Source organism: Microtus ochrogaster, chromosome 5 (assembly GCF_000317375.1).
Source record: "Microtus ochrogaster isolate Prairie Vole_2 chromosome 5, MicOch1.0, whole genome shotgun sequence".
NCBI lineage: Eukaryota > Metazoa > Chordata > Mammalia > Rodentia > Cricetidae > Microtus > Microtus ochrogaster.
This window is the reverse complement of record NC_022012.1, coordinates 26,456,072-26,475,623: the sequence shown is the minus strand read 5'-3', so window position 1 is coordinate 26,475,623 and position 19,552 is coordinate 26,456,072. Positions and strand designations below refer to the sequence as shown.

General features: G+C 42.0%; 1 protein-coding gene across 3 annotated transcripts in view; it reads right to left on the bottom strand.

The window, feature by feature from the left end:
• Positions 1-178: 178 nt before the first annotated feature.
• The window catches only part of Arhgap32 (Rho GTPase activating protein 32), a 230,116-nt gene continuing 210,742 nt past the window's right edge, over positions 179-19,552 (bottom strand). For all 3 annotated transcript variants that reach the window (XM_013346244.2, XM_013346245.2, XM_005347001.3), the window contains 11 exons: positions 18,287-18,389; positions 17,519-17,663; positions 17,019-17,101; positions 16,185-16,292; positions 15,759-15,904; positions 14,812-15,007; positions 13,240-13,385; positions 11,070-11,141; positions 9,125-10,003; positions 7,487-8,469; positions 179-6,034 (listed from right to left, as the gene is read on the bottom strand). In XM_013346244.2, coding sequence (XP_013201698.2) covers positions 3,785-6,034; positions 7,487-8,469; positions 9,125-10,003; positions 11,070-11,141; positions 13,240-13,385; positions 14,812-15,007; positions 15,759-15,904; positions 16,185-16,292; positions 17,019-17,101; positions 17,519-17,663; positions 18,287-18,389 — 5,111 coding nt within the window. In that variant the 3' untranslated portion in view covers positions 179-3,784. The remainder of the gene's footprint in view (positions 6,035-7,486; positions 8,470-9,124; positions 10,004-11,069; positions 11,142-13,239; positions 13,386-14,811; positions 15,008-15,758; positions 15,905-16,184; positions 16,293-17,018; positions 17,102-17,518; positions 17,664-18,286; positions 18,390-19,552) is intronic.

The following is a 19,552-nucleotide window of genomic DNA, read 5'->3' as shown; positions in this document are numbered from 1 at the left end:
CCATCTAACCTAATAGGTTGTAACGTACAAACATTTAGTCCGAGCACCCCAATAAACCACCCCATCTAACCTAATAGGTTGTAACGTACAAACATCTAGTCCGAGCACCCCAATAAACCACCCCATCTACTCCACCACAATTTATACTAAGTCAGAAAGGAAACACACACACAAAAAGTCTGTTTTAACCTGAAATAATTCTCTTGATATTGGAATTGCTTTCAGTGGGACATTTGCTTTAAACCACAAGATATCTCCATCTTAAGTACAAAAACCCCTTCTCCCTACCACCCCCCACCCACGCCAAACAAGGGAACAAACAAAACCCCAAACCCACAACTCAGTTTCAAATAAGTTTGGAAGAAATGAGACTGTAAATATTTACACAGGGAGCAAGAAGTAAATCACAAAACTATTTACAAAAATACACAAGCTTAAATGCATTAACAATTTACACCAGTTCACAAAAATATTAAAACATAAAAAACACTATATAAATTAAAGAACTCAAAAGTATGATCTAAGACTTCCTAGGATGCTTCTCTCATGCAGGTCATGGTTGAAAATCAGGTTTTGCTATCTCAGAATCTAAACTGTAAAACAATCATTTTTAATTCTTTGAACATTAACAGTACTAATCAGATAAGGAAAAGACCCTCTGTGCACACCAACATTATCTTGCACACATTAAAATACATCATTCTTGACATTTCCATAATACACAGTACTGATAATCACATGCCTCTAACCATTTGGAAGTAACTTTCTGACATACTTTAGCTTTCTTTATGACTTTCTTGCACTCTCTGCTCAGGTGATACTTTGCCAACATACTGAATGGGCGACCAACAGGGCTGGAACAGAGAAATGGACTTTTCAGGACCCTTCTCCGCGCACTCACTACTGCTTCCAAACTGACAACAGCTCTTCTATCTGCTCACCTCCGTGGTCCCTCCTCTGCACAGAATTAGTCTCAGGTATTTCTTTAATCTGACCCTACATTTTAAAAACTGTTTTACCATTAGAAGAAATGTGCAGGCCCTGCCCTTGGGACTGTCCTAGGGACTTCTCCAAACCGAGCATTTAAAATATATGAATGCATGTTTAAAAAGAAACTGAATTCGGTAAGAAATAAGGCTCAGATTAGATTTATTAGTAAGAACACGATGCCCCTGGAGCTTTTAGCTGAGCTCCTAGCCTGCTATCTAGGAACATCTACTTCAATCTAACCCAACTGTGGAATTTTGCCAAAAAGATAAAATCTGGAGACATGGCTGCAAAGGTAGCAGTGGGATGAGATTCTGTTTAATGTGTAAGGCAGTTCCACTTCCTTGACCATAGTGCTCCACGCCAACACTTGAAAAGAACATTCAGTTCCTGTGTTTGTGAGGTCACACACGAGGTGGACGACACTGAGGTAACCTGGCTCACAGTGATTTGCCATCCAATTTCTGCCCCCACATTGCTAGAGAAACATGTGGGCAAAGTTGTTCAAATAGCGGAATCCAAAGTTAAGGCTGTTGCTACATACAGTAAGTAACTTTAGATTTTCTCTAAAGTTTTATTTTCACACTTATACCAATAATCTGAATTATTATTCTATATTTAAAATATTTTCCTGACATTTCCAAACCCATAGGATGTTATTAATAAAGAAACTGTTCTAAGGAATTAACCCTAGTATTTATAAAAGAGACTTTTAGCTTCAGGAGTAAACAATATGTGTGACAAACAAATCTACAAATATCAAAATTGGTCTGGACTTCAGCACTTTTTTTCAGGCCAGGCCTGCAGACACTGAAGCCACTTGTCTCACTGTCCTCTCTCCCTCCATCTGTGACGCTAAGGATAACATTCAGGGCTGGTGTGGTCTTCAAGAGGCAGTAAGTTGCCTCCTTGACAAAAAAGATGACATGGGTTGAAAAAGAAAATACTGTCTTCCAACACATCTGTGTGCCAGGTAGAGGCAGCCATCAAGTTTCTGGACATTCTATGTATCAGCTGGGTCTGCATCTTTAATGCAGATGCCAGAGTTCCCACAGACCTTTGTGTGTAGGTGTTTCCAGGTGTCTACTTTAGACTTCACTGGATCCCTCTGGTCAATCTGGGAAACAAAGAACACCTTACAGACTATCTCCAAATACAAACATGTTCTTAAAACTTTAGTTCTAAATATAAACCCTTAAAACGCAAATATATGACTTAATTACAAAGACTGCCATAAATCTAATCTTTCACAATTTCACAGCAGTAACAGCAGCATGATTTTAATCTCTTAAAAGATTTCTTCCTTTGCTCTAAGTAAAAGGTAATCCCATCCTAAAAAGCCAGAGCAGCAACCATATGGAATGAAATCTCCTGTGTCTCCTACAGAGTATTAAAAAATACAAATGTACAAAACTCAAGTATTATCGTGACTTATGGAATGAAATGCCAATCTAACTCACTTTTAACACAGGTCTTGCCTTACCAGACTTGGCTGGCTGGGGTGGGATGGGCCTAGGAAACAAGAGGGAAGCTGGGCTGAAGAGGTACCCTGTCCCAAGCCCAATAAGGAATGCAACTTTCAAAAGAAAGTTCCAGGTATCCACATGTTTAACATGTCTAGAGAGTTAGAAAGAACTATTCTGAAATGCTGGTGTAGATGACGAACGCAGTAAGACTGTGACCACACAACAGAAGTGAGCCAACCACAAGATTCCAGAACGCCAGTGGGCGAGATGGAACTGTGTACTCAGGGTCAATGCACAATGTAGTTTTCTAACAGGTAGTTTGTAGGGGTTCTGCAACTTCTCAGGGAACCGCACTGTAAGTTAGAAATTGAGTAACATGTACATTTATATCCCTAAGAAACTGTATCCAGTTAAACCATGCTTAGTGAGAATGTTTTGGATTTAGAGCCAACAGGGTGACTATTTTATTGGCACTACCACTTCCTGGATCTTGTGGGATGTGCAGGGGGACAGCTCACTGAAAGCACTAGTGATGTTTTCTGACAATAACAGAGTTCACTGACAATAAGAACTTCATTTTCTATTGAAGAAAAGTTCCTTAAATTTTAACTTAAAAAAGTAGCCCCTCATGTTTCTGCAGTGAGAGGAGCGTACAGACTGACAAGACGAAAAAGGCTAGACTACTGAAGAATGTGGTTCAGCTGGGACCACTATTTCACAATGATGTGCCACTAAATGTTGACAATCCTAATTCTTTTACCTTTTAATGATCATGCTGCTAGCAGTCTAAATGACACAGCGGGAGGATCAGGGAGTTTTCTTTCGAATTTAGCACACTGGGCTCCTTCATGGACAGGGACAATGAAAGCAGAACAGAGTGGAGAGTCCACCTGGGCAGGCTATATGGCCCCTACCACAGTGGGAACACAACAGGAAATGCAGAGCCCACCAGGGAATATAGGCAAACTGATCTGAGCTAGGTAGCAAGTGCTAAGAAAGGTCAATGTTAAATTCAATGAGTTAAAGGCAGTCCTTAGAGTCTTACAAATCAGCCCTGTACAGCAATAGGGTCTGTGGTGAGAACTTCTCCCCTAGGCTTTCAGCACAGCACTTTACAATCATCCAGATCTCTTTACAGACAAACAACACAGCCTATAGATGGATGAGGTGGGAGTGGGGGGAAGGTGTGGTTTGTTTACTTTTAATATGTGTCTTTCATATGGTCAGGGGTTTTGTAGCATTATTTTTTCCTTAAATTTTTTTGGTTATTGAAAAAAATAGAACAGTCCACTGTCCAGCAGAGGCTGCTTCAACTCTATTGCTCCCAGGGCTCATTCTGCATGGATCTGTGTGTCAGGGTGTGGCAAGGATAACTCTGCGGGCAGGAAGGCCCCCTGACCCAACGCTGTGGCATATGTCCTGCTCTGAGGATGGACAAAGCCAGAGGGCACATAGGCTCCCATGCCTCCCCCTCCAAAGCCTCCTCGCTGGTGCTGGGGTAGGGAGTGGTAATCCTCCAGGTTATCATATTGGGACACAACAGTCATACTGCTCTGGCGCTTGCTGTGTGTTGGATACTGGTATAGCACGCTGGGGTCCCTCTCCAGGTTCTGGGTATGGTGGAGTTTTAGGCTGTGACTCCTCTCTGGTTTGGGGGGTGGGACCATAGACTGAGAGAAGTGTTCCTCCTCCTTGTAGCAGTCTCTGGAGTGTTTCTCAGGGGCAGGTGGCTGCCTGGCTCGAGGCCGGTCGAGATCTTTGGAGAGCCTCACTTCCTTGTGGTTCATTCTTAAAGACTCCTGCCCTGATGTGACATATTTCCCTCCAGAGTTATGGTAGCTGCCTGGCTCAGAAGTATCTGGCATCCCTTTGGGCCCATAATCTAACTGGCCAGCTCCCTGGGGATAAGGTGGTCCATTTTTTGATTCACATAATTGCCTATGGCTTGCTTCCTGATGCGCCCTGTGCTCTGGAAGGTTACAACCCATATCGTGAAGCTTTCTGTTCCTAAGGCTGCTTTGCTTCTGTGGGAGGGATGGCTTGTCTACCTGGGTGTTGCCATACCCCCCATGATGGTGGGCTCTGTCGAACTCCGGCTCTGGATGCTTCCTGTAGAAACGGTCGTCCCCCTCAGGACTGACAGCCTTGGCTGGGTGCCGCCCTTCTTTCCCCTCAGCCACAGAGAGAAGTCCAGTTTTCCCAGGATCTGATTTACTACGCAGATGGATGACATAGATTCCTCCCAAGTCATCTTGCACAGCTGGTGCCATGTTATCGTACTGTGACATGACCGGCCCTTTCACCTTTTGTCGTGCTCGACTCTCTCTCCTGATGGACTGCATGCGGTATTTTTCCATGTCCTCAAAATCCCACGAGGTGTAGGTGTGCTTTACATCAGCAGTGGGGGGCATGTTGACTACATTATGGTCATTACCAGAGAAATAGCCAGTCATGTTGGCCCGTGGACGTGGAGGCAAACCAGCATAATTGTATAAATTCTTTCCTTGTAGCCTTGGATTGTATAAAGCAAAATCACGGTTGGGTAGGCGATGAAGGTGCCTCAGTTGGACTGTGCCATAGGCATCAACATCACACAAGGCTCCGTCGGGGCTGTAATAGGAGCTTGAGGAGCTGGAATATGGACTATAACGGTAGTGGACCCGTCCATTCTCAAAGTAAGGCTGAAGCTGAGTTACATGGTAATCTGAGCGGGCCTGGGAGGACTGATATGGCTTATACTGGTAGACGGGCCTTGCGCAGTAGGCTGGTTCATCATCTGGGGGAACTTCTGTTCGTGAAATGGGAACAGAGCGGATCATGGAAGGTGGGGGTGCATGGAGAGACTGGACCCTCCGGATAGTGGGGTAAGGTAGAATGTCTTCAGGGCAACAAGTATTCCTAACTGAAGAGCCCAGAGAAGAGACATACTCAACTCGGCTGCATGGTTTGGAGTGGTGTCCAGACATGTTTCTTCCTGGCGCCACATAGGTATTATAACGAGGACCCATGGAAGCTGGTGGCTCTGATCGGGCACCATATACCTGGTGTGGCTCTAACTTATTGTGGTGTGGAGGTACGCTCTGGGGACGGAACTGGCAGTTTGGAGTCATATTGAAATGTGAACAGTTTTCTGGACCATAGGGCTCAGTGGTGACATCAGGTCTAGCAAAGGAAGAATAGGCTATCTTCTGAGAAGCATGCTTAGGCTGAGAGATGGGGAGTGGCAAAGGCAATACACCATCCATGGAGGCTGATGAAGGGACAAAGGAGTGATAATTTGAGCTGCTGTTGGCATCTGCAGTGTTGGAGTGCATGGCAGCAGCCATCTTGCTTTCCACTGTCCTTGTTGGGGGAACTGGGGCAGCAAAGCCACAGGAATGGCCAGGAAAAGACTCAGCACGCAGGTGGAGCAAGGGGGCCCTGGTGCCTTCCCGTACCTTCTCAGGCAGTCCTGGTTGGAGAGCAGAAGCAGCCATGGAACACTGGGCAGCTGCACTGCCATCATTGACAAAGATGGATGCAGGATCACTCGTGACTTGAGGCTCAGGCGGCCTCTCTGGAGTTGGAGCTACTCCCTGGACCTGTGGAAAGAGAGTGACATTAAAAGTCTGTTGCTTAAAGACCCCCACCCCCACCAGTGTGCAAACCCAGGCTATTTGGGTGGCAGTTTGGACTTTCCCAAGCCCTACAGTCACACTGGACCTGACCCCATGACTAGAAAAGAGTATCTGCGTGGCTACATGGTTCACTACTACCTGTGGAGAAATGTGCAGTGTTTTCTAATTCATGCTAGGCTTTACATATGAGGAAATACAGTGGACTCTAATGTGCCGACCCAAACACAGGATTAGACAAACAACAGAGCCAGACTTAAAACTAAGCATCCTGCCTATTGGTCTAAGCTCAGCCTCAAGACCAGAAAGATTTTTAAAATGGGAATAGTTGATTTCATCAGCTGGAAGGGCCCTGTTCAGAGTGACTCAGTTCCACCCAGAGAGCAGCTGTAAACCTCTAGATACAGGAAAGAGCTAAAAAGGGCTTGTCTGGGATGGCGGCAAATCAGAGCTCACTGCCTTTTCTTTCCGTTCACCCTGTCTGTGGGTCCACACACTAAATGTCCTGAGAAGCAGGGGCTACAATAACATCCTCCAGTAAGGACTAGAAGTCTAACTCCTTTTGGTTTAAGGTGACCACAAAACCTGTAGCAATATATTTTTGCTGTTTCTTTTTCAAAAGGAAAAAAAATAGGAAATGGCCGGGCGATGGTGGCGCACGCCTTTAATCCCAGCACTTGGGAGACAGAGGCACGCGGATCTCTGTGAGTTCGAGACCAGCCTGGTCTACAGAGCTAGTGCCAGGACAGGCTCCAAAGCCACAGAGAAACCCTGTCTCGAAAAACCAAAAAAAAAAAAATTAGAAAATAACACCTTTGCATTCTATATTTAACATTCTCTCATGAGAGCAGGTATTTAACTGAGGAACATAGCTGGTTACTGGTTATGGTTGAAATCGTAACAAACCACACAAAAATTGTAAGATATTATTATTCCTTATACTTCTGTAAGATATTAAATATATTCTTCTGTAAGAAGAATCCTACATACATGTGGAGAATGAAGTAATTTCAGTGTACACATGTGAAGGGTTGCCACAGAGTGGTTACAGGACTCGCTCGGCCACAGCGAATCAATGATAGAGTTGGGAAAGAGAACTACCACCTCAGCCCTGATATCTGGGGTTCACTTTGTTCACTCTGTCAGGATCTCACTGTGAAGGTCCTCCATGCTTCAAGAAGGGAAAGCAACAAGGAGGGTTAAGCTGTCTTTACTGCACCATGGGCTCTCTGCTCTGTCTTTACTGCAAAGCCAGTAGCCAGGAAAGGGCAGAGTTGTCCAAATAGTGGCTATTTTATAAAACCTGCCACTTGACTGACTCACTCAAACATATCTCACTCAAAGATAATACATGCCACTGAAAAATGACATACCTTTGGAAAAAAATACATCACTTCACTGACTTCCTCTCCATCTTACCTTGTGGGAATTATTCAATCCTACACTTGGTGCTTCTTGTACCTGCCCCAAGGCTGGCGGTTGCTCTGCTGGCCTCTGGGAAGGAGGTGGGGGGAGGGGGCGGTTAATTCTGTGCACACGCTGAAGGGTTGCAGCCACAAAATCAGCAGCAGCTGGCTGCTCAGCCATGACCCTGCTGGTATCTCTGCTGCTTGTTTCAACTCTTCCTGGAGTTGTCATCATATAAGCCATAGTGGCTGTGCTGGTGTTCTCTTCAGGGGACCCAGAAAGAGGGTGAGCTTTGTCCCTAGGCAAAGTAGAAGGCATGGGAGATTTGTCTGTAAGTTCTGAGGAATGATGGGGTTTATCCACACTGGTAGCAAGATAAGAGGGGGGCTGATCTCCACTGGAGACATGAGGTGGAGAGTGGTCCTGCTCCACAAAGGAGACAGTGGACACGCTGGTCTTCCCAGCCTGGTCTTCAGAGAAACTTCCATGATCATCAGACTTCTCTGAGTCTGCTAAGGGAGCTGAAGTGCTTCTAGCCTTTTCTGGGTCTCCAGATAAATGGTTTCGATGTAGCGGATTCCCTATTAGGTCTACTTGGTGGAGTTGCTCCCCAGAGTCAGTTGTGTTAGAATGAGTGGGATCTCCCATAGCTGCTGTCTCTGGGAGAGGCTGGTTACAATTTCCGAGTCCATTGATCTGCAGGTGGAACTGCTCTGCTGGTCGGTCCGTTTGGAAATAGGCTTTATCTAGAGTAATGCTAGAGTAGGAACCAGGCAGTTTCTCTTCAGATGTAACCACTGCCATGTCTCCATAACTAGTACACCCAGCCTGGGAAGTCCCTGGTCTCTTCAGTGTCTGAGTTGAGGCTTGCTGTGCAGACTCAGCTAACGCTAGTGCCAACATTCGGGCGACATTTTTCGGAGGCGGTGGTGGTGGGATAAGAGAGACTGAACTGACAGGAACGGGATCTTGAGGGGGGTCATGGGTAACTGCTCCTAGTGGGAAATTGGGAAAAAAAATTAGAATGAAAAGGTAGCTTATGTTACCCTACACGGAAAGCCAAACACTCCCCATGTGATCATTAAAAACAGGTGCCTTCCATATTTCAAAATGGCAATCCATGATCTTCTATCCCACATGCAAATGTTGAGAACACACAAGGTTCAAAAGGAAAACACAGGGTTTAAAATTTGCAAACTCCTCTTGAACTGCTACAACTTGGATGGAGGGAGAAGCAGGTCCCCCACCTGACTTAGAAAAGGTCACTTAGAGTACAAGGTTCCAGTGCTTACAGACTGTGAAGTAGGCTGGCTCGTTAACTTGTAAGGCATAATACATAATAGGATATGTATTAGAAGAGAAAATAGAATCAAGAGCTACAAAGTTGTGCAAAAAATTATCCATGAATTCTGACTGTCCAAAGAGGTAGGGGTCTTTTGTGAAGGTCTGAAGCAGGACCATGGGCCCTTTGGGGAGTTCTGTTTGACTCTTTTTAGTTTAGGGCTTTGAACCCTCAGCACCATTCAGAAAAACATTCTCTTTGATTATAGCCTAGCTGTGGAGAAGGCTTTCTCTTAAAAGGCACAGATGGCACACAGGATGGAAGACCACTCTTAAATTAGGGAAGGAATAGAGGAGAACAAACGGTACCTGTCTGACTCTGTCCAGAAGGTACAGCCTTGCTCTGACTGCTCGAGACAGGCCGCTCCTCTGCCCCTGGCAATTCTACTTCTTCAGCTGCCCCCTGCTCCAGGGGCTGTGCTTCAGGCTCACACCCTTCCTGTGCCTCTCTCTCACTTGTTTTCGTCTTTCCTATCTGGGTGGGGGATCTATTTATGACATCTCTTTCTTCCACACTTTTGTCCCAAGATGGAGGTGATGCATTCTGCGCTATGGTATTGGAGACAGTACCAATGACTTCTGACACCCGAGGTGGAAGAGTCACTGAAATGGGCTCAGATATGTTCATGGAAGGAGATTTGCTTAGCTTGCGTCCGATCTTCGGAGAGAAAGCATAAACAACCTTTTCCGTAAATGAAGATGGTTTAGAAGACTTGTCCTCAGTTGGACTCAAGTCCAGGGTAAAGAATGGACTCAGCTTCTCCTGGACTGGAGACACAGGTTCAGAACTTGTAGTGCTGCCTGGAGTCTGCGACTGGCTACCACCTGCTTCTATATCCTTCTTACTGGTACTCGGTTTATCCCTGGCAAACCCTAGCGAATCCAGAAAGGAAGCACCACTCTCCAGACACTCTGACTCGGCTTTTGGAGGGCTGCACTGAAATGACATCGGATCAAAGTCCAGACTGGCTACTCCAATGTCTGGTGGACTCAAGTCAACATCCTCAGCTGAGTGAGGAGACACAAGAGCTGGAATGTGGAGCAGCCCCACTTCCTCTTCACTCTCATTGTCGTGGGGCAGATTATCATAGGAATTGCAGCGGTTCCCCAGCATTTCTCCATTGAAAGAGGCAGAGAGTGCATCACTGCTAGACCTGGGTCTTCTAGGTCGGAACAACTTGGAATCACCTGGTAAAAATGGACAACAATATCAAAGCATGAATGTCACAAGACACACGATACCATGACTAGTCACCTACTTAGTACAATAGTAATATTGTATAGCGTAAGAAAAATGCAACTTTTAATTTTCTTCCCACAAACTGTCTCTGGGTGTACAGACATCAGTCATTTATGGCAAGAGAACTTCCAAATTAACAAAGAAGGCACTGTTCCATAGCCTGGATAGGAAAAAGGAAAGGGATTCTTGGATTGTATTACTGATCCACCACTGACTCTTGCCATGACACCAGGCAGGTTTCTCACTTTCTTTGTGTCTTATTTTATCATTGGCTTCATATATAACTTATAAGTAGAAGTCATCACTTAAAATAACAATTTGGGCATAAAACAGTAAGAAAAAAGGGGCTGCTTATTATGGGAAAATATCCTTATGCTATCCAAATTTCTTTTTAAAGCGAACATGTTTCTTCCTAATAAAAAGTATTCACATGCATTTTGTAAAGTTCTCCAATCACACACTTAAAACACTTCTATTTTTTTTCCTAATGAGAACAGGCTTTTCATTTTTCAAACAAACCCAAGCAGCACAGCACAGCACAACACAACACTTGCTTTCATAAAGTTTGCCTGTGAGTTTCAACTTAGGCTGTAACCACATCTCCCTCCAGCATCTGCCAGGAGATGTTGGCCCCCTTTGGAGGCAGACTTGGGCTTTAAGTAGTCATGTCCAAATGTTAATGACCCTTGAGTAATGGAAACCACCCACCATCAATTAACAAGTGAAGCTCAAAGTTGTTCCCATACCAAATCTAAAGGAATTAGTGACACTTGCTTTTAAGCACTGACAAATATAAATGTTTGCTTTCAAACATTTCAGCCATTTGATATAAGTAGCATTCATGCCAAAATAACTCACCATATTAAAATATTCATGAGTTTTAACTGAACCATATTTAGTAAATACCAATACTATTGGAAGTGATATTTCATAGTCTTCTTACTAAGCACATATTCACAACACTGCTGTATGCATGTTCTTTTATGCAATCCATCACAGAACACTTAGGCTTACCATCAACTGCATGGAGAGAAGTAAGGGACTCCTCACTTTTAGCTGAGCGAAGGGTTCCTTCTGCCCTGCCACCTAAATAATCAAAACCAAACAGTGTAAAACCTGTGATTATTAAAGATTATGCAGTTAAAGGGCTTGGTGTTTTTTCTAACTTTGTATTTCCAAGTGTGTTTAGTCATTTTAACAGTCATTTTCAGTTTACCACCCTATTATGTAAAGTGCTGCACTATTCTGTTTCCCAAATGAAAACAAACCCTTCCAACGCCTACAAACTTGCATACAGAGGCAAACTAAAATACTTCTTTCCTGTATGTTTCCTGATGACCAACTTCACAGGGTGATGTATTTAAAAGTTTTTTTTTTTAATTCATTCATGTGTATGGTCCATGCGAGTGTATGCACACATATGCCAGTGCTCTAGGAGGCCAGAAGATGATGGATCCCCAGAGCTTGTTACAGGTGCTAAGAACTGAACTAGGAACTCTCCTGTAGAAGAGTTTTTGACCACTTAGCCATTTTCCCAACCCCTCTGATGATATCTTACAGTGGTCCCATCCTCAATGACAGTGCCCTTGTAAAAATACAAGACAATGAGACACTGAGAAGAAGACCCTGTAAAGATGCAGGCGGAGAATGGAGTGACGCCACCTAAAGGCAAGAAATGTCAGGGGCCATGAGAGGACAGACCAGGCAGGAGGGAATCTTCCCTGAAGAACTTGAGTGACCACAGTCGAGCTGACACCTGCCAGACTCTGAGTTTCCACACACTTTTGTGCTTCAGTCTCAATTTGTAATTATTTATGGTGGCAGCTGCAGGAAACTCAGTTATTTTAATTGTATGTGTTAATCTTATCTGCCACCCTACTGTGTGTTGCTGGCCTGCTGGTAGCAAGTACTTCAAACTGCAGGTGCTTTAAGTCCTGTGTCTTAAGCTCTTTGCGACCTTCCTGCTCTCCTCTCTTGACAACAAAATCTTTTGTAGTCCTTTAAAAATCTTTTTTTTTCCCAACCTGCCCCTCTTCCTACTCTGCTCTCATTTCCTGAAACAGGATTCTTAGTTCCCTTAAAGATGAGGTGAATTGTACCTCCTTTAACACCCAAGCTAAAAGCTCTCTTTCTTGGGGCTGGAGAGCTAGTTCGGTGGTTACGAGCACTGATGCTCTTCAGCAGACTGGCTTTGATTCCTAGCACCCACACAACATATAGCCCACGGCCACCTCTAACTCCAGTTCCAAAGGAACTGCCCTCTTCTCGCTTCTATGAGCACCACGCACATGGAGTGCGCACACAAATGCAGGCAAGACATCTGTACACATAATGTAATACTGATTAGTTTACAGTTAGCATTCCTGACTACCAGCCCACCATCTTAAGAACTGACAATGTCCACCAAAGACGTCAAACAGAATTCTACGTCAGCTGTGCTTGCATGCTGAAAGTCATTCTTCACACAGATTCCTTTCTAATTAGACTCTTAAGGCAGGGAACTACCTAAATTTTCTTCCTTCGCAGCTTGCTATCAAAATATCTACTATATGGGTAATACATAATTGCAAACTAAATGATATAAGTGAACTGAACATTATTTCTAACAGTACCTAAGGAGAAAAATATACTATTTTTCTAGATTAAGAAGATATTTTTATTAGAGCACAAATTTTTAAAAACTATCTTAAAGAATATTTTACTCAACTGTCACAGATATATCTGATGGAATACAATACTCTCATCAGCGAGTTACCTAGAAAAGAGACTGTCATTGGTTATTATAGTTATGAATGTGAAAAGTATGCTGAAAAAGATTTTCAAATTTTAAATCTGTAAAACTAAATATCAAAACAAGTACACAACACAGCAGGATTTGCTTATTATCAGCAATATATAAGCCATGTTACAATAAAAAAGCAATGTCACAAATGCACTGCTAATTCTTAAAGTGTTTGTGTGTAAAAATCTACAGTTTCCTTAAGAAACTGAGTTCTTCTGTACGTAATTTATATTCTCTTATGAGCTGCTGATAATCAGACCTGAAGACAATCCACCTGTGCCCACAACTATGCAAGCTTTACAGTGAGGTGTGTTGTGATGGCATGGGAAGGGGCACCCAGAGAAGGCAGCCATGAGGACAGCAGGCAGTCTGCTGTAGCAGAAAGGGTGGCAGAGTGCTCACCTTTCAAAGCCATGGCTTTCATCTCCGAGGGCTCACTCTCATTACGCTGCAACTTGCGTTTAGAGACAGAAGATGACTTCCCTAAATTGAAAAAAGAACGCCAGCTGCCCACAGGAGATTTTTTCATCTTATTCTGAGGCCTCTTTCTACAAAACAGAAAACAGTTTATCAGTATTAATGTAACTGGGGCTTTATTTTTCCTACAGAACACGTAATGAACAAATGGTAGGAAGAACAAAACTGTTTGGAGAGGTATAATAGGAACCGTAGACTATACAGTGCAGTGCTGTACGACAGGGAAGCTAAACATATGGGTAGTAACGTGAGCAACAGCTTTACAGAGGTCACTTGTACCTTACAATATGAAAAAAAAAACCTGAAAATAAGACAATGATATTAAAGCCTCCACAAATAAAACAGTATAGAAAAACTGAAGTAAGCAGAAAGAACAAGGACAGAAGACAGGATGTTTAAGAATCTGGCATATGCTGAATGCCAGGCAGTGTGCCAACTACCCATGTACAGTTAGATGTCCTTTAAAATCAGATAACCAAACAAGAGGCCGATTAAATAAAGACCTAAGAAGTTCAGCTAATTTTTTTATTACTGTGAAATTGTGTGAGGAAATGAGAATTTCATAAAACCTAAACATGTGTACATCCTAATATCTACTTTGTGAATCACTATACAGTAAAGATATCCTTGAGTAAATCAGAACTAAAACAATAAAAAGCAAGGTGCTGAAGACAAAGTAACATTACATACCAACTGCTTGCTTTTTATTCACAGAAAGAAAAGGAAGGTGAAGGAATACATAACAATGAAAAATAACAAATTCTGAGGTTTTGTTAGTGTTGCCTCATCTAAGGAAACAAGAGCCTTACATTCATGAGTACAAGCCAGAAGGGTAGCCGTCACATCAAACATACCCTGCACATAGATTCATCATCCTACAGACCTAGCAAGGGAGTCACACCCGTTATTGGTGTTCCTCAGGGAAGCAGGCAGGGAGGTTATCAGCTTGGAGAGACTCAACTAAACACTGCAGAACAAACAAAGCCTCATACAAGTTTGTAACTTTGTGTTGGGTCAAGTTTGCAGCTTCTCTGGGTTGTATGACAACTTCTGCACTCATCAGAATTGCACAAGAGGCTCCACCCCCATTCCTGACCAGGTGGGTTCTCAGCTGGGTGGAAGGGTCTCTAAGTCTCAGTTACCAGAGACTCTGACACTAGTCAGAAGTCTGTTGGAGCTGGATAAGGAACCAGTGTCCGAGAAGCCATTGCACATTCACTACTTTCTGACTAAGTTGTTTCAGTACAACTTATTTTTAAATTCCTAAAAAACATTTCTCAGAGAGAAAAGCCAACACCATATAATGAATGTGTATCCCTTTATTAGAAATTTCCCTTGTACAACTAACTTTCTTTTAAAGGGTTTGACATCACTCATATTCAATTAAATATTTTCTAAAGCTGCCACAGATTTTATTATAATAATAATAAAAAATTTAGAGCAAATTATTTTCTACAGCTATGAAACCATATTTTAAAATAGGACAGTGTATTTTACCTTTCCAGTGGGAACTCAATAATGGTATGAAACTTCCCTTGAAGTGCAGCAGGCCCTTCACCTACTTCGATGTACTTATTTTCAGTCACAATGGGAGAATTGACCTGAGCCTGTGTTCTTGCCTGGGCTTCCTCCAATGTCAGCAGCTTGGTAGATGGAGAAGATACCAGCAGGGACTTGGGCCTTGACAGAGACGCTTCAGAGAAAAAGGAAGAAGAATGTCAGTATTGTATGCGTAAGTCAGTTTGCCCACCATCAATTCTACCTAGCGACAGTGTTTCAACTTTTATTCAATGACAAATATCACAACGTTTTATATTTAATAAGAAACAGAGGGTGACATTGCAGAGCACAGTGAAATTCTATCATAATCTATTTTCCTTTCAGGTAAAGGTAATCACTCAACATTTTTAGTTTTAGAAGAATTTTTCTTTTTATGCTAAATCTCATATTTTTATATATACTAGTAATGTGGGTGAGGTTTTTTTTTAATGTCTAAAATACTTTTAATTATAACAGAACTTGGGTACTCTGGAAGAGAAGTCAATGCTCTTAACTGCTAAACCATCTCCCCAGCCCTGATGCAAGATATTGTTGATGAGTAATGAACTTATAGCAGTCCCATATACAGTATCACTATATACACACATGGAGTAATATTCTAAAGCTGCCAGAGATTTTATAATAATAATAATAATAAAAAATTTAGAGCAAATTATTTTCTACAGCTATGAAACCATATTTTAAAATAGGACAGTGTATTTTACCTTTCCAGTGGGAACTCAATAATGGTATGAAACAAATTGTCAATTTGTTGAGCTTGCACAAACATAAATTAGCTGTCGTCTATCACTGTCACACAGTATTAGATGAAATGATAATTGCAAAGTTCTCCATTGCTTTAGAAACTTGTTCCTGGTAATAAGGAAAAGCAATCTGAGCCATACCTGCCCCTTCCTGCATGACAGCGCTGATTTTGCCACTGAAGAGCACATCTACATGATTGAGGATGAACTCAACAACCACAGACTGAATTCTCACTTCCATGAAAGCTGCTGTCCCACTGAAGCAGGCCGACTCTATCTGCTTTGATCTGTGGGGTCAATAACAGTCCCATCAGAGCTGCGAAGAGAGGTCTCCCGATGCACAATTCCTCAGCTCAGAAGTTCCAGAGACATTGGTGGAAGAAATCATACTTTTACAGTCCCTTAGGCAACGCCTACAGGCTGCTTTAGGGAGGTGTTAACTAAAATAATAGTTTGCTTTACTTTTTAAGCCTTTTTTTTTTGTTTGTTTTTGACGAACTATGATGCAAGGCTTTTTACAATTCAAGAAAACTCATCCTCTAAAGATCATAATCAAATGTAAGTTACCTCAGCAGGTTTGGTGCCCAGACAATGGCAAGATTTTTTGCATGCATATTCGTGATGGAGCAATAGTCCGCTAGAAGAGAGAGGTGTCTCATCAGGAACTCCAGGGTTCTGAAAAATGAAACAGAACATGCTAGTTGAAAGAGACACTACATGGCAGTGTGGAGTGCACTGGCTTGTAAGTTTCTAACAGCAGAATAGAAAACAGTGCATGCACAATACACATATTTGTGCTTTAAACATGTGTTTAAATATCATTCAAAATGAAATTTCCAAAAAACTAAGTTTCCACACCAAGTAATATTTTGAAGTTATGCTATTCTACTTTCTGCAAATAACTAAAAGGAAAGAGTCTAACCATCTAAAAGCATAAAAACAAGGCATTACAAACTTAAACGTGACCTGAGCAATTCTAGTAGCACTAGGAATAGTGCCTGGATAGCTGAAGTACTTTCATAGTGAAAAGCCCACCCAGCTGTAATGTCCTTGTTCATCTTATTTATTTAAACCATTCTATGCATACGGAGATTAAATTACTCATCAGGATACTTTTGGAAATAAAAAGTGATCAACTTATTCAGTTAAACTAGACACACACACACACATACACACACACACACCCCTACACACATATCTGTGTATACTACCTATCAGCCATCTACAGCAGCATCTCTGGATAACAACACAAAGATTAAAACCAATAAAACAGTGGCCATAGACAGAACTAAAGTTTCTATTATTAGAAATAGCAATTTATATATGAACCAAAAAAGATCTAGTTGTGCCCAGAATGCACTTCTCTGTCTGCTAATATCCATCTGCCAGGTCATGACTTACCTGTAGTGTGGTGGGGGGAGCTGCTGGATGACATCATGAATTTTTATCAACCGCTCTTCATCTGTTGCTGCTGAAACGGCATCCTGTAACAGACATAACCCAACAAACCAGTTAGCTTTGCTAGTCCAAATGAGAGTTCTTGACTTGCAATCTCACTCTGATACTCATCTACAACATGTATCAAGACACTGCATCAAGAGGGAACACTGCTTCCACATGCTTGGTGCTCAGATGCCACTGTTAAAAAGCGTGATGGTATTCAATGTCACACATGCTAAGTTAGTGGTTTAAAGCAAGAAATAAATGAATAACAATTTGAAAACTTTAAACACCTAGTTCTCTTGACTACTATTATTTGTTCAAGGAGGTTTTTTGTTTTGTGTTTTTTTTTTAAGCATAAAATGAATTCTCACTAGAGATTAAGTCAAAATACATTTTAGATGACCATACAACAGAACTATCCAGAGAATGTGAGATGATGTACCCCAGTCCATACTCACAGAGAACTTCTCATACAGTTGGTAGGTGAGCAGAGGGTTTGGGAGCTCTCGGAAGTACAGCTTACAGAGGGAGCCCACAGAATGGATGTCTTGAACATAAGGCTCTTTCGTCAGGTCGGGGACATGCTCAGAATCAAACTCATGACTAACCCAGACAGGAAACAAGACAGGATTACTTAAATGAAGAAAGGAAAATATATGCCATAGAACAGAACGCAAGTACACAGAATGTTGAATTACATGTAACAAACCAGTATTTGGACTTCAATAATAGTAAGAAATAATCTTTTGTCAGATATCCATGTGGAAAATAAGGACGCAACTTAAATAATTAAACAGAAATAACCTCTAGCTCAAAAGGTTTACCTTTACTTCAGTAACTTGCTACTTTCTTCAAATCATTAGATTTCATGTATTACATTTGGGTTTTGACACACATGCTAAGGCACATGCATGCAGGTCAGAACACAATTTGGGAGTGTGTTCTCTCTTTCTACTATGTGGGTTCCTGCTTGGAACTCAGGTCACAGAACTTGGTGGCAAGTATCTACCTGCTAAGTCATCTCACCAGCCTTCTTCAAACATTTTAGAGAGATAGAATACTATTGAAGTATTGAGGAGGCTAGAATACATGGTTCTGGGACATTCTTTGCTAGTTTATCTCAACCATGTTACTGGTAGCTATGGTTATAAAAATTACTGTTTCTGAAATAATTTTAATTTACTGAATTAAAAAAAAAACAAAAAGGAAATGTCATAGAGTTTTACCGAAGTCTCTGGATATTGGAGGCAACGCCAGAGAGACGATATATGCCATCCACAATGCCATACCTCTCGATGAATGCTGTGCAGCTCTGAAGAACCTGGGGCACTAAAGAGAGTTTAAGGCAGATTATTGTTTTTTTTCTTTTTTTTTATTGAGAAAAGGAGAAAAAAAAGTATCCGCCTCCTCCCAGCCTCCCATTTCCCTCCCCCTCCTCCCACCCTTCTCCCCGTCCCCCAAACTCCTCTCCCCCTCCCTCTCCAGTCCATAGAGCAGTCAGGGTTCCCTGCCCTGTGGAAAGTCCAAGGTCCGCCCCCCTCCGTCCATGTCTAGGAAGGTGAACAACCAAACTGGCTAGGCTCCCACAAAGCCAGAACATGAAGTAGGGTCAAAACCCCGTGACACTGTCCTTGGCTTCTCAAAGGCAGATTATTGTTGCTATTCAGTGTAACCAACATGACACCCAAAACATCTTAGTTTTTATAAGCAAAATAAAATTTATAAATCAGAGCAAATTAATTAGTCTGTTATTAAAAAAAAGAAGAGAATCTGATTATTACATCTCATATCTAAACCTGGCAACACCAAGCCTGGCTCTGTTTATACATGGTGCAGTCTCTGGCCACAGACTCATTTAGATCAAATGTTTAACCCCCAACACAACTACAGACTACAACAAACAGCAATTCACTCGAATGCCATCCACAGCAAATGATTTTACAAAGGTAAGCACATGTTCCACCAAGGTAATTACTTACAAGTGCTGCACTACTTCACTCCTAAACACATTTCTTTTACCTCTTAGTCAATGCACAGGAGAGCTACTTCAGGCATATGGGATAGAACAAAAGTTCAAAACTATGGGATAAATTTCTGTACCATTTAAATTTTTACCATAGCCGGGGACTGGCACTCTTTATTTTTTAATGCAAATTAATCAGCACACAAACTTCTTAACTGGTCATTTGATAGTGTTAGTTAAAATCCCTGACAAGAGATAATTGGGAGGACATTACTCAGTCTATAAAGAAATAAATACTACACTAAGGATAAAATACCCAGAAGCTGGTTGGGTGTATTAGTAAGACAATCTGAGCTACTGAATCTCATTTAGTGTATATTACTATGTCATTTTTTTGTAAACTGTAATGGCACCTTGCTTTTCTTGCCTCTGGCTAAAGTCATGCAACCCATCTTTCAAATTCTATCAGCTATCATATTTCACATTTAAAATTTGAAAGCCCATGTGATTAAAAATCAAAAAGCAGTGG